At 47.9% G+C, this 15,336-nt stretch overlaps 1 protein-coding gene across 3 annotated transcripts in view; it reads right to left on the bottom strand.

Moving 5' to 3' along the window:
- LOC116397005 (axin-2-like) overlaps positions 1-15,336 on the bottom strand; it is a 24,763-nt gene that overhangs the window by 6,180 nt on the left and 3,247 nt on the right. For 2 of the 3 annotated variants that reach the window (XM_031872087.1, XM_031872089.1), the window contains exons 1-6: positions 8,798-10,808; positions 6,574-7,496; positions 4,801-4,932; positions 2,713-2,815; positions 676-816; positions 66-571 (exon numbers count right to left, since the gene is read on the bottom strand). In XM_031872087.1, coding sequence (XP_031727947.1) covers positions 66-571; positions 676-816; positions 2,713-2,815; positions 4,801-4,932; positions 6,574-7,382 — 1,691 coding nt within the window. In that variant the 5' untranslated portion in view covers positions 7,383-7,496; positions 8,798-10,808. Of the gene's footprint in view, positions 1-65; positions 572-675; positions 817-2,712; positions 2,816-4,800; positions 4,933-6,573; positions 7,497-8,797; positions 10,809-15,336 lie in introns of those variants that run through there. The other variant, XM_031872088.1, reaches the window with a different exon arrangement.

Raw genomic sequence — 15,336 nt, 5'->3', positions numbered from 1 at the left:
TTAGGCAACCGACACGAGGAAACAGAATTAAAACGAGACAAAGCAAAGAGGTGCTTGCGACTCACCCCACGCTGTCGTCGGTTGAGACGGCCCCACACATCTCTCTGCCCAGGCTGCGGCTGCGCTGGTAAGGCTGGCACTCGACGCTGCTGGAGCACAGGCTGTGCACTCTGAGGGCGGCCTCCCTCTCAATCTGCTCCTGAGTCTTGGGAGTGGCGTGATGGTGGATGTAGTGGTGGTGGATGTGTTTTGTGCTCTGCCGGCTCACGAAGGTCCTGTTGGGGTCCGGGGCCAGAGCCCCTTGGTCGGGACTGGAGACGGAAGAGCTGGAGGGCCCCGTCCTCACCAGGGTCTTGATTCCAAAGCCTGCCCGCGTGATGGGCCTGTGCTCCGGGGAGCTGGAGCGAGGCGAGTGGCGGACGACGGCGGGGGACTGGCAGCCGGGGGTCTTCAGGACGCGGGACAGGTGTTCGTCCAGAATGGCCTGGGGGTCCTCGTCAGAGGAGCCGGGGAGGAGGGTCAAGGGGTGGGGAGCGCTTCCCATGATCTCTGTGTCTTCTTTTTCCTCCTCCTGGTACCAAATCATGCACAATGTATCAGCGGAGCAATTAAAAACACCTGACAGTTGACTTTTCCAGTACAAAAAAAAAAAAAAAAAAAAAAACTCATACAAACCTCCTCAATCTGCTGCAGCTTCTCCTCCAGAGAGTTGATGGTGTCCTGCTTGCTCTTCAGACTCTCCAGGCGGGAGATGAGCTGGGCCGCGAACTCCAACGGCTTCATCGGGACCATCTCCTTGGGAGGACGACAAGTACGCTTTGGGGAGAAGGACATACGTCAGCCACTGTATCGTGTATGTGTCATAACCTCCATGATCGAGCCCCAGCTCGCTCCTACATAAGACATCCGTACTCCTCTCCCCCTCGTCGGTCTACGTTTATGCATTGTTCTCCACCAGCGCCTACGCCACCATCGGTGGTACTGATCAGGGCACTCTCACGGGCAACCAGGGCTACGGGGTTGTTTCAAGGGGTGTGTGGTCATGCTGGGCCGGGCCTCGGCTGGTTCCCTCCGTCATCATCAGCGGGCCTCTTTAAAGTCAGCTCACTTCAAAGGCTTCCTCGTCAAATATCAAACACTCAGTGGGGCGGCGGAGGGAGGGACGGAGGGATAGATAGATGGGAAGCAGTGGCTTTACATCTAGGAATAAAAGCCACATATCGACAGGGGGTGGAAGAGAACTCCAGGGAGCAAAGGATGAGGGATTAAAAAAAGAAAAAGAAATGGGAGAAGTTGAGATGCAGTGATGTGTGCTCGCAGGGGGGGAGAGAAAGAGAAAATGAAGAGAGGGAAAGACTGAAAGAAAGATAAGAGATAAAAAAAAGGTGCCAGAAAAAGGATGAGAGATCAGAAAGGTTGAGGTAATTTATTCCCCACCTTGTCACACACTGGGCACCTTTGAGGTACACTATAGTGACAGTATGAGAAGGACTGTGTGTGTGTGTGTGTGTGTGTGTTCGCACACATCTTAAATTATTTGCATTTTTGCACAGGGGCTTTCTTGATTTTTCTTCCTCTTTTTTGTGTGTTTCTCCCATCCCTTTGTAGTAGGGATGAAGGGGAGAAAGAGAGTGAGAAAAAGAGGCTCTGTCTGATGGAGCCTGGGGCTGCTGCACCATGGGAATGGAAGCCATCGCCAAAAATCAGACGGGGAAACCAAAACAAGAACAAAAAGCGAAAAGCAAAATAAAAGCAAAAGGGGGACAGTGAGAGAAGAGTGGCGACAGCCAATCTGTGGATGCTTTCCTCAGATAAGTAACACTTGCTGCATGTCTCATAATGTTGACAAAAAAAGGGGGCCACAGCAAGTTTACTTTAACAAGCTGCTTCTGTTACTTCTACTTCGGCGAGACGTCAACCTCTCTGTGTCGGACCTCCTTTTCCTGTTCTCTCAACGTGAAGTTAGCCTCTTCTTGAGCCTTAAGCTACCACCTCCCCTCTGACCCACTGAGGGCTCACATGACACGCTCTTCCCTAAGATCCCATACTTTTAGGGGAGGGGGGCTGGCTGGCTGTGTGTATATGTAGGGGGTAGGTGGGTGGGTGGGGGGGGGGGGGGGGGGGTGCTGTGGAAAGAAGAAAAAAAGGGGGCCAGCTCTGTTGGAAGTTGTCACTTCCCTGTGCGTTTGCTCCATTCATCCTCGGATCAAAGCGCTGCCTGTGCGTGTGAATGTGTCGGAGTATCTTTGTGTTTTCGTTGGGAACCGGGCTGATTTCAGAGCCCTCGGGATAAAGCGGCAGAGATCTTCCTCACTTCTCCCTGTTCTCCATATTTACAGCATCGGTGGGGAAGAAAAAAAAAAAAAAAAAACCCTGGCGTGTTCCGAGCGCTGCGGCGATAAACAGCTTAGAGACCCCCCTCGTCTCCCGCAGACTTAAAGGAACCCTAATGGGGGTGTAGGTGACACCAAAGGTAGCGAGAGGGCTCCTGTGTGTGTATGTGCACTTATAATAGTGTGTGTGTGTGTGAGGCTGAGTCTCCGACGTTACCCTTCAGATCTTTGCTCGTGTTGAATTGAGAATGCCGAATACAGTTTGTGCCGTACTATTCATAGAACCAAGAGAGACCCAGAACTGAGGGTGGTATGGAAATTACACTGTGGGGCCCAGGTTCAAAAAGACTTTGGAGCACGTGTGTGTTTGTGTACTTACATGGAACGCAGGCAGAGAGACTTGACTGTTCATCCTCATGTTGCGCTGCATCTCTCTGTGTAGCTGCTTCTTTGAGCCCAGTTTGTATGGAGGGATGCCATCTCTGGGGGAGAACAGACAGACCGACCACCAAAGGTCAATTACCTAATCGGATACATCATTGAAGACCAAACAGCCACTCAGGAAGAAGCTTATTAGCTAACTGGGTAGATCAAACAAAGTTCAAGCGAGAATAAATCCAATCAATTAATTCTCCCGTCCATTTGAGAACAAAACTAAGATACTCAGGAGGTGAATCATGCAGCATTTCCGTTCTTGTTTGTGTGTCGGAGCAGACCGGGTCACACGGTTCTGAGTGAGCTGGTACGAGGGTTTGTTTGCCCTAGAAATGACATTTTCATCTCTGGCTCCAGCACAGAACTGGCCATCCTGCTGGCCATTTCCCTTTCAACACTACACACGCACACGCACGCTCACACTGCAGTCACAGTGTGCTCTGCTCTGCTGGCCAGAAGTAGCGTCAGCATTAGCATTCCCCTACTGATTTCTATGTTGAGCGGAGGACACCGTTAGCATTAGCAACTCATTATACCGATTCAAAGAGTTACTGCGGGACAGGACCCGAGGGTGCAGCTAACCTGGTTAAATCTATCTGAGGGACCGAACGGCTGACTGGCTAGAAAAAAATTTAATCAAACAACAAACAGCAAAGCTGGAGCTTCAAACTGAAGCACTTGACAGTGCAAAACGCCGTCTTTTCTCCATGCTAAACAGCAGCTTTCTGGTGACCTAGCCTAACTGAGGAGCACTTTTCCACTTTTGCTTTGAAATGCCACAGTCATGCGCATAAGCAACACCAACACCACCCCCTCCTCCCAATCTTCATTTGGCAAGCGCTGCCGCAGCCAGCCTCTGATCTCCGCACATCAAAAGGCTGGTTTGTAAGATAAGGTAATGTTTGAAGTCTGCGCAGCTGCATTCCCCAGCGTCCAAGCAAATCCATAAATAAGATATAAACAAAACCCCCCCCCCCCCCCTCTTTCTCTTCCCACTGAAAAAAAACCCGCCTCCTCCCCCGTTGCTTTCCCCCTTTTCTATTCTTTTCTTTATCTGTAAGTGAGATTCAGATGTTTACGGGTCCCTTTCAACTGACCTAAAGAGAGGCAGATATTCTGATCAAGGCCAGAGCGGGCAGGAATTGAGGTGTGTGTGTGTGTGTGTGTGTGTGTGGGGGGGGGTGTCGAGTCCCTGTCACCGCGCTGGGCAAAGTACAGCAGAATAGGACTATATGGGCCTCGGCCTCTTTGAAGCAGGGCTGTCTAGAGATATGCCAGAGCAAGGAGCCTGTTGTATAAAACAACACTCTTTATAGCCGCCATATTTATGTGCAGCCCAGCCCACTGAACATCAGTGTGTCAGTATCTTTAGCTAGGTCATGGTTAACCTCGCTGCTTCAGTGACATCATCCACGTAGGCCTCGACGCCTCCCATGTGAGATGAAGTAAAAGCAGAACTTGTACCAAGAGTTTTCTGCTTTCCGGTTGAAAAACCAGCCGACCCGAGCGAGCTCTTTGGCCTTGAGCCGTGCGCCACACAATGACTTCACAGCGGCCCGCCACTTGAGAGACACGTGATTACGCCAAAGTAATCCCTTTGAAGAACGAGGCCCCAGGCACGTACACAGATAAGCACGAACCACATGTGGACAGAGGCAACACAACACTGAGGACGATTAGCCAACTTCTTGATTAGTCACTCCGTAGGCGGCTAATCAACAACGGTTTTGATACATGCAAAGCTGCCAAACATTTGCTCACTTCGCGAGTAAAATGTGGATTTTTCTCTGTTTTATTGTAAAGTGAACATCTTTTGTGATTGTTGGTCTGACAACACAAGCTGCAAGAACTGAACTCAATCAGTTAATAGAATAAAGTAATAACTTAATAAGTAAACGAACCATTAGTTGAACCGTTGTCTTACACAGTGTCAATTGATGCACTAAGTGTACAAAGTCTCTCTTCATTTACAGTCATTTCACATTCCTGAAACACCCTTGTGCGCTCTCTTTCTCTCTCTCTATTCACTTACACACTGCTGTCAGTCACGGACATGGCATCGTCGGTCAGGGCGTCACTGGACACCTCGCTGTCGTTGGTGCTGCTGACGGGGGCGAAAGAGCCCACATGGCCGGGGTTGAGAGGGTCTCCTCTCTTGTACGATCTGGGGCGAGGTTACAACAACAGAAGTCAGATCAATACCAATGCAACACTATGACACAGTAGCCAACAGGTGGGTGAGATCTCATTAGTATTCATTGATTAATGTGTGAATATGACTTTTTCATGAATGAATGTGAGCAGCTACTCTGAGGCCTGGCAACCTCCGCCCCTCAGATATACGCTAATCTGCACGGGGAACGCTGTGGGTTTCCTCCCGTTGCCCCATTTATGTTCTCTTAAACAGCCCCACAGTTTCTCTCTTTCCATTTCTCTGTCACACTCACTCTTTCCTCACCACTCATCTCCTGCTGTGCATGCATTCTTGCCATGGTACAGGAGGAGAAAAAGGGGGGGGGAAGAAGAGAGGAAGAGAGAGAGAGAGAGAGAGAGAGAGAGAGAGAGAGAGAGAGAGAGAGAGAGAGAGAGAGAGAGAGAGAGGAGGTGGGGGTCTTCGTGAGGGAGAGACCCAGCAGGACTAAAGCTGAAGGCCCCCAGCTCCAGGCTGACCTTCAGAGGGGCTTGCAAAGAGTCAGGTATTTAACACAGCTGGCCTTGCATTCTTCCCTCCCTGCCTCTCTCTCACCCCCTCATTTATCCTTTCTCCTCCCTCCCTCCCTTTCATGAGGTGCACTGCCCCCTCCCTCTCTCTGTCCTTCCTTTCCACTTTCTTTCCCCCTCCCTTTCGCTCTAAAAGCAGGCTTCGTAGTCCCCATTCCCCGAGTTTTCAAAAGGAAAAAAATAAGATAAAAGTGAAGGGGAGTCGAAAGGGGGGGGGGGGGGGGGGAGATCAGAGGAGAATTGACGCAAACAAGAAAAGAGGGAAGAAGAGAGCGAGAACGGTTTTGGGTGTTGATTTTGTACTGTAGCTGCTGCCGTTCGGGGGTTTGTTTTTAAGAGAGTCAGACGAGAAGAGGTGAGGGAGGAAAAAGGTAGAAATGAGTTCCACATGTTTTGACTGTGTGGGGGGACAACGAGAGGACCGCACTCCTCACTTTGAGCAACAAGCGTCACACTGAAAGGAAAGTCCCCAATACTCCTGTCACCACGCACGAGCTGTCAGTCCACGCTGTCCAGAAGCAGGTATAGCTGTCAGTTTGGATAGCTCGTCATACTCAAAAAACAACTTGTAATTCAGTGTCCCACAGCAATATCGGAAGATGTCCCAATAAAACATTTTATACATTTATAAAAACACTCAAAAAAATTTGTTTTCGCTTTGATTTTGCTCTTTTAGAAAAGGACCGGCAGAGAGGCAAAGGTCATAATAAACATCACAATGAAGCTCTAAGAGCCGTCTATAGATGCATCTCTCGAGGACAGTGTGGTACAGGAGGAGGCATAGCATAGCAATGTCATCATCTATTATTTGCCGGCTGGGGCCAGAGCCAGAGCCAGCCGGGGCTCTGTGAACCCCCCCCCCCCTCACCGTGGAAGACGATCCCTCATTCTGCTGGACTATTTGAAAAAGGCCACGGAAATCCGAACGAGAGAGGGGCCAGAGAGAGCCAGACAAGAGTTTTCTACAAACTCCAAATGTGATTTGGAGATGTGTTGGGAAGTCTATTATCATGATGTACAGCATGCATTCTGAGCTGAATAGGTTTTTTTTTTTTTTTTTTTAAATAAGGAGTTGCAGCCATACCTGTATCCCCTCTCCATCACCTCCACCGCCCTCATGGACACGGTGGCCCTCTGCGCCTTTGCCGACAATCCAGCCAGCGCTTTGGCTTTGAAGTCACAACTCCACTCCTCCTCCTCGATGAGCGTGGGCATGTATCCACATCCGACTTTCAGGTCGGCCAAGCCGATCGAGTTCACGTGACTCGGGTTCTCCCCCCCGGTCCTCACGTACTCGAGGTAAACGTCAGAGGTCAGAAACATCTGGTACGCGTTCTCCTCCATGTCGTTCTGGATCTCCGTCTGCGCCTGGTCGAACATCGCGGAGTCGATGTGCTGCTTCTTGATATTATCCCGGATGAAGGTTTTAGTCGCGGGCTTGAGCCGCTTGGCGACAATGCACTCGTTCTCGATGTAGCGCTTGTAAATCGCTTTGGCGACTCGCTGCGTTTTGGTCTCCTTGAGGTCCATTTGCCGGAAGCCGTTGCAGGCGAACCAAAAGTCTAAAGCGTCGACGCATTTCTCCCGCTCCAGGAAGGTCCTGAAGAGGAGCGCGCCGTCCTGGTCCCCGAGCAGAGAGTGCAGAGACTTTGTCCAGCGGGAGAGCGGGGAGTCTGGGGAGGCGCTGCCCTCCGGCTCCCCGAGACCGTCCTCGTTCCTCCTGGTCGCGGATCCGGGAGAGCCGAGCACAACAGACTTGGGGGGCTCCAGGGGTTTCATCGCTAAGAGTTTGCCGGGGTAGCAGGGCGCCTCGCCCTCCTCCCCCGGCACCGGGGGTCGAGGAGCATCTTCTCGGAAACTACTAGCGATGTGGTCCATAAGCGCCCGGCTCATGGCTCCGAAGGCAGCGGCAGAGAGCCCGTGTGTTCCTCCTCCTCCTCTTCTACTGTAATCTCCTCACTCTCTCGTGTCAGCGGGGGGGCTTCTCTCTGGCTGCCCGTCTTCTCTCTGAAACACAAAGTATTGATCTAATCAAAACCAGATCCGCCCCAACTTCAAAGAGAGGGGGGGGGCGGACGGGGACGACGCAGTAAGAGTCTCACAGACTTCTGCAGAAAAAAAGAAATGTGAGGAAAAACCCGCTGCAGCAGCATTACATAAACAGCATTTCTTCATATCTCAACCTGGAATGGGATTTCTAAACCGATGCGCTATTGGTTAAATTAACAATTTAAAAACAGTGATTTCACACATGCACACAGTGGAGCAGATAAACCACCTGAGCGATGCGCGAGACGAATCTACATCAGCACTACAAGTATAGTAATCACACGTGCGTCAGGCTGATCCCCATTAATAAGTCATTAATCCTCCAAACGGACACGGCTTTATTAATGCTTCCGGAATCCAGCCCGCCTGATGGGTTACAGCCGGGGCTGCCTGCTGCACAATGCCAGCACATGTCCTCTCTACAGCCCGGGCACTTTCTGCTGGTAGTGGAGGAGGTGGTGGTGGTGGTGGGGAAAGTCATTTCTACGTTTCAACATCACAGGCGACTAAATCACGTTAAAATTGAGCCTCCCGGTGAGAAGACCTGTGGGACAAACTCGGGAGAGATAGAAAAACGTGACCGGTGTAGTTAATCAGAGTTAAACTGGCTGCAGCTGGTCGGTGTGTTTGGAGGAGTAACGTTACCCCTGGAGCTTTACACGTTTCAGACACCCACATATACATCGCTCAGTTATCGAGCAGTTTGCTACATTAATGCTTAAAGAAATTAAATGTAACAGATGTCACTTTGTATCACTGACACTCGGTTACAGTTTAAGTGTTGAACTTGTCAGAGACAGAAGAGAAACGACTCTATCTTCATGTACCAAATGTTATAGGCAACTACAAACAAACAATTAAGCAACTCTTATCCACTCACGTTAATACGGACACGTAGTGTTTTTTTTAAAGTTTCTTTAACGTTACATTTAAGGCGAAGAAACGGACTCCTCTCTCTAAACAACGTCCAATCCCAAGTACACCAAAGTCTCAGATCTCGTGGGGGAGGAATTCCACTAAAAGAAACGAGTACTTCTTTGAAATGATCTTCTTTCACTTTTAAAATGTGGAATCAAAAGCATACCGAAAACAAAAACTGAGGTGAATTACACAGAAACGCTTTTTTTTTGGTGTTTTTTTTTTAAACGTAAGAAAAGCGGGTCATTTCCCCCCTGAACGTTACTTCAAAGGCGAGTCAACCGCACATCAAAGGGAACTCCAACGGGGGCCAGTTTGAGGACTCACTCGAGTAAACTTACCATCGATCCACGAGTTCTCTCCTCAAATTAAACTCCGGTTGTTGTTGTTTTTTTATCCACACACAAAAAAAACGCGTATAATCCACAGTACTCGTCTCCGCGACGCGTCCACATACAGTCCGTTCAGGTTCGAGTCGGTTTATGGTGAGAAAAAAAAAAAACTCGAGAGGAGAAGAAAAAAAAAAAATAGCGCTTTTCTCTCCCTCCTCCTTTTCTCCTCCCTCTGGTTTCAGGCTGCCATGCCGCACGTTAGGTCTCTCCTGTAGGCGACTCCAACACCGACTGAGCCGACAGGCTGGAGCAGCGCACTTCAAAGTGAGGAGCCGACTGCCGAGGTCCCGACAGCTGCATAAAAAACAATGGCAGCTTCGTTCCTCCGACAAGAACACCAAAACAAGTGTCGGAGCTGCGCAGAAACGTTCACTTCTGAATGAAACGTATTTTTTTTAAAAAAGGTTGCTCGGTTTATTTCCCCCTAACAGCGAGCTGCTTTTTTTATTTTTTTTTTTATTTGCCACGTTTTTACCAATCTTTATTTCCCAGATCACGAAGTTGCAGCTGCACAGCGAGGACCTTATCAAAGAGAAGTAATCTTGAGCCAACTCCCCGAGGCTTTGGAGCGGCAGAAGTAACTGATCTGCCGCCCCAATAGCATTATCGCTACAATCCCTCTGTTGCTACATCAACTTTAAAGACGCAGGGATCCTTTTCTTTTCAAGACCCGCATGGTTCTTGAGATTAACCCGTTGGAGAACCCGGGGAAGCACAATGCACGCACTGGCGTGCATCAAATGGCACGTTCATGTGCTCGTATATGAATTTTTGGTCACGTTACAAGAAGACAAAAGCTCAGGAGAATAATAAAACTATGATTTTAATCCCTTTAAGACTATTTGGAAGGTATAGAGATGTCCCTCCTGCATAATTCAAAGACTAGATTAGTCCTAAATCCATGCATTTGAAATAAAAGTCACAATCCGCAGATGTCCTTCACATAAAACATGTTGCAGCAAATCAAATAGTGCTGTTCATCACTCCACAGCTCCTACCAGTGGCAATAAGGGTACATGCATGCACACCAGATTAAAACATCTGTCCACTGGGGATAAATTCCCTAAAAGGATGTTATCGTATAATTTAAGCATCAGAAGAATGACTCCTCTCTGCAGCTCTGGCAGTGCAGCTATCTGCTTTGTGCAGCAGATAACATGAGAAGAAGTGAAAAGCCCACAGACGGATCAGACATTCAATATACATCCATTCACCGGTCAGAGAGGAGTTGTTTGGATGCAGACGGCAGTGGAGATTTTGGACATTTTCTTTATCCAAACTGGACTAGTTACAGCCAGTGATCTTACTGTAGTGTTTATAGAACAGAGTCAATAGTGTGAGTTTAGTTCTGGATAGGTCTTTAGTGTTCAAATGAGGCACCACAGGAGACCCTTTGTACAAGATGACTATATCCTTGAAAGCGAGACAGTAGGTGTCTGTGTGTCGCTGTTGTCTCAGTGGACAGACATTCAAAAAGTACAGTACAAAGACGGCACACACTTTGATCAGCCTGTTTGCTAAAGGTGCTGTGAAACTTTCTCCCTTGATGCATCGCTTCCCATCAAGGTTAATAAAAGAGGAAGTTGCTCTTGAAGAGGCCATGATGACTAAGGCATTACTCATCATTCAAAGGCCACTTTGTCACCTTTAAACTCTGCCCGCTCCCATAATCACAACATTGTAATTACATATGAGAGCACAACACAAGAAGGCTGCCATCCTGATGAAAATATGAGCTGGAATCATTAACCCTACCAACCTTCCATCAATCTTATTCATCGGCAATAAACTTAAAACAGTCTGTGAATGAGGCAACGAGTACTAGCCAATCAGAGCATGCAGAGGAGGAAATAAATCAATTAAACTACCATAAATAACAGGCAGTGCAACTGTTAATGGCTGTGAAAGAGGTCATTTGCAGGCGGCAAACTCTGGGTCTGAAAAATGAAGCCAATGTAGAAGTACCTCAAACTGGCCAGCAGGGGGCGACTCCTCTGGTTGCAAAAAGAAGTCAGATTGTGTAGAACTCTATGAGAAAATGACTACTTCTCACTTGATTTATTACCTCAGTAAACATTGTGAACATGAGTTTATGGTCTCAATCACTAGTTTCAAGCATGATGTTCATTTAGTAAATTATGATCCCATTAAGAATAAAATAGACTTAAAAGCAGGGTATGCTTTGGGCCGGGGCTACCTTATGATTGACAGGTCGCTAACACGGCGTAGTCCAGTCTCTGAGTTGTCCATGTTTTTGTCTTATAACTTTAACCCTTTCACAGTGTGTGTTCTCAGTTCATGAAAGTTAGTTGTAACATTTTGGTCACCTAAAAATGGCTCCACCCTCTCGTGTCACTTCTGGTTGCAAAAAGACAAGATTGATCAAAAACCAATATGGCGACGGCCTAAATTCCGAACTCAAGGCTTCAAAACGGGAGTCCAAAAACCAATGGATGACGTCACGTCACGGTGATAAGTGGGGATTTTAAAATGTTTTTCTTTTTGATTAAATCCACTTTTTGAGTTAGTTGTAACTCTTGAACTCCTCTTGTTGAATGCGTGAAAACTAGTTAGCAAGTAAGCAGCAGAGTAGTTGAAAGAGTTTAAGTGATGGATAATAAAGAATAGATAAAAGTAAGAGTTAAACAGCGGATATAAATGTTGGTGTAGATGGACTTGAGGTCATCTGAGGTGGCTCTGTGGCTACATTTAACAAAAAAAGCTTGGGGACCACTGACGTACAGTATGTTAGACACTAATGATTCAAAGTTAAAAACAAGTCCACACAAACAATTTCTTGTCTCATAAAAGCTCATCCACACAGAGTCTCTCTGTAGGCGTACAGGTCATCTGGCTAATATACAGAGCCCGACAATGTCAGCCTTTGTTAACTTTGGAGGGTTCAGCCTGACCTCTGACAGTAAACACACCGGGGTGGAAACCCGCACCATGACGGTGGTGTGGACCCCCTGCCATTACCAGTGGCCAGTTGGGCCCTCATGTCCTGCCTTGTCAACCCCCTGTATGGTTCATGGGAGGTCCCCAAAGGTCGAGTCTTTCCCTGCTGCCCCCCTCAGGAGCTGACCCCAGGTCTGAGACTGCCCCGGGACCAAGGGGTGTCCTTGGCTCCTGGCCCTATAAAAAGACCCTTGAAAGAGGGCTTCGGGGGGACAGGTTATGGGGTGTAACTGTCCCTCTGTCCGGGCAGATATTATTACAGGGACGGGTCAACTTCGGCCTCACTACAAAGAGCCCTATAAATAGAGACGGGCGATAAATCGCTTGCGGGTCTAATCAGGTCTTTATTTGTGGACAGCTTCTTATTTATTTTTTTGCATGCGCACAAAATACACAAAGCAGCTTAATTGTCTTTGGTATCTCAAGTCAGATTTGATGGAAAACACCTCCTATACAACAACTTCAGAGGACTAGAGAAGGTTTTACGACTGTGTTATATGGTCTCCTGAGCGGCCTGTCGTAACTGCTACTGGCCACCTCAGTTGCAGTCATAAACACTCAGAGAGAGAGAGAGAGTGTGTGTGAGTGTGTGTGTGTGTGCGTCTACCGGTGCTGTCCTCTCTGTGCTGCAGCTCTGTGATCAGTAACTGCTCTCAATTACAGTATTGTGAGCTGTTCCTTTCGGCTCGGGGTTAAACTCTTTGCAGACCCCTTTGAAGTACTCATCCCTTTATCTCAAGCCAGAGCCAAGAATTTGGGGGAGGACAATGGAAAATGAAACCAAGAGGGAAGCTTATGGCAATTATCAACCAGGGCCATGAGGAGGAAGTCAGCTCACACAGACAGAGAGAGAGAGAGAGGGAGCTGATAAAGAGAGCAGGAGACAGCCAATGTAGGACAGGGGGTTACTGTTTCAAGTTTGTTTGGTGTGTACACACCGCGGGCAACAACCGACTGCCGAGAGAGGAAATGGAGGCTACCTCTTCAAAGTAGGTGACAACAGGGGGACAATGGCCTGTGAAGGGAGCAAGGAGCTGATGAGAGGAGCTGTGGTGGTGGTGGGGTGGGGTGGTCAAACATACACAACATAATTGAGGACCAAAGAGTGGCAGAGGAGGACGGGAGGAGATAGGACCGGAGGGAGAAGTGCTGTTGTCAGCAGAATCGAATGGCACGCAGAGAGCTGGGGAAGATACAATTAAAGTGTGGAGTTAAGACAGGCTTTGAAGTTGGACATGGTGCATAATACCCTTAAAAGTTAAGGAAGGGCAACAATTCGCCAGCTTGTTATGGGGCTGTTTTGAAAGAGGAAGAGGAGGGAGAAAGAAAAAAAGAGTGCGGGTGGTAGAGGAGGAGGGGGGTTGTTTTTGAAAGGGTTCAGTTTGAGGGGAATGAAGTTGGATTTCAAGCGCCAATTGGCCCCAGAAGGATGTCTTTTTTTTTTTTTGCAAAACAGAGAATGTAAAGTGCGCGTGGGAGTCGGCGCCTACCTGTGCATTTTGATGACGGCGATGAGTGTGTGAAGGATGGAAGACGGGAAAGAGAGATGTGTCAGAGAGAGTGGAACAGGGAGCGAGACAGGTGGAAGAGAGAAGACTGTGAAGACGGAGTGAGACATGAAATAGGGAATTGGTGGCGAAGGAAGGCAGAGAAGAAATAAAAGGGAGGCAAGAAGAGGGAAGGGGGGGAGGGGGGGTGATGGTGGTGGTTGAAGGTTATTTATTGGGGTTTTTTTCCCTCGTTTTAATCCCATTTTGCGCTTGACCTTTAAGTCTACCAATGTATAGAAACAATGTCGGATGCACCGTCTAATCCCGTTTGGGCCATGAAGCTCACTCCACACTGACAGTAATGACTTTTCATTTCCTCTGCCGCTCGCACCGAAGCACCACGCCGACACTTCACAGGCCGGACGCCACTGTTCCGCCACGCTCGACAGGACAGCGATCCGTCTCCAAATCAGTCTTAACTTGAACTCTGTGGGCTCCCTCACTCATCCTTAATCCATCACTTTAACCCCATCTTCCTCTCTCCTGGCTCCGGAGCGCAGAGGGTTCCCAGACTGGTAAGGTGATTAACTCGCTCGTCCATTCAACAGATCCCAGATTTTTATCTTTTTTTTTGCCCCTCCCCCCCACAGCTTCCCGTTCCTCCATTAGAGGGGTGTGACACAGATATGTGCTCTGATGAGGGCACACAGCTCAAACAGGATTTTGACAGTGTTCACAAATGCAGATAAATATGAAAAGGACATTTTTCATGTGCAGCTTCACACCTTTCTTAAAGTGTTGTTTGTTGATGAGACAATCAGATCCTTGGATTTACGTGACATTCATGTATATTACTATTAGACCACCGTTTTTTTAGGGCAGCAGAAACCTTTGGGCACACAGAGGCCCTCGACATTTCTGGGGATTTTGGGGGTTCGATCTACATTCTGTGATCAAACAGATGAGTTGTTGGACTAGATACCTACATTTTTGACTATTTATAGGCAACGCATTGATCAAACAAAGGGAGAAAGCTTTCAAACAGCCTTTAGACCATAATGTTGGAAGATAAAATTGTACTGAAATCTGAAAAGTTAAATGTATGAATAAATTGTAAAATTATGTAATGAAGCAAAATTCAAATACACAACTGGGCACAAATAGATGCAACTTCACTCTGGGTAGCGTGAATCAACAACTTGAGCAAAAAAAGCGTGCAGCCATCCCAAATGACTCTCTACTTCATAAACAAACAGACAAAAGGAAAAATGCAAAAGACGGCAAAAAACAGTCGAGCGGTTACATTTGCGTTCAGTCTTCATGCCCTATTTATTTCCAAAGTAATCCAACATTAAAATGATGCACTCCGAAGAATATTTTCAAAAGGAGGGTCAAAAAGAAGAATCAAAACATGCATTTTCAACTTTATGTGCGTTAGTGAGGATGTGGCCACAGTCTACTTCCCCGTCACCAGTGATGCTGGAAGATTATGTACAGAATAATAAGAGGCTGAGAGAGCGAGACAGAGATACCAGAGATCCAGAGAGAGACGCGTAGGGCAAGTGATGCAGACAAACCTCCCACACTATCTTTAGTACATGGTCTTCTGTCCCTCTGCTCAACCCACACAGCAAAAGAAAATCCTGCCACAGTCACAAAAACACAACCTTCTGTGCCTTCTTCACTCCGGCTGCATAGCCTCTAACCCACTTGTTCTCAAATCACACAGCTGCATATCCTTTTCACGGCTCTTGTTGCACTTGAGTGACAGGGCCGGGGAAAAAAAATAATAAAAAATCACTGCCATAAATACCGTCTCAACAAAGAGAGTGATACTAGCTCGGAGAGAGACAAAGGCAGAAGACATCAGTGTGTGGCGATAAACAGGTTTATTTATGCAAGCGCCGTACAGCAGCCAAACGCAGGCCTCCGAGGGTCTGACTCAGAATACAGCGCTATAAAAAGCCCCGGTGACACTCGGCTCACGCACGCGCACACACACACACACACACACACACACACACACACACACACACACAC

Source organism: Anarrhichthys ocellatus, unplaced genomic scaffold, assembly GCF_004355925.1.
Source record: "Anarrhichthys ocellatus isolate YVR2014 unplaced genomic scaffold, GSC_Weel_1.0 scaffold62, whole genome shotgun sequence".
Taxonomy (NCBI): Eukaryota; Metazoa; Chordata; class Actinopteri; order Perciformes; family Anarhichadidae; genus Anarrhichthys; species Anarrhichthys ocellatus.
Note: the sequence above shows the minus strand (reverse complement) of the source record. Positions and strands in the feature narration are given on the sequence as shown.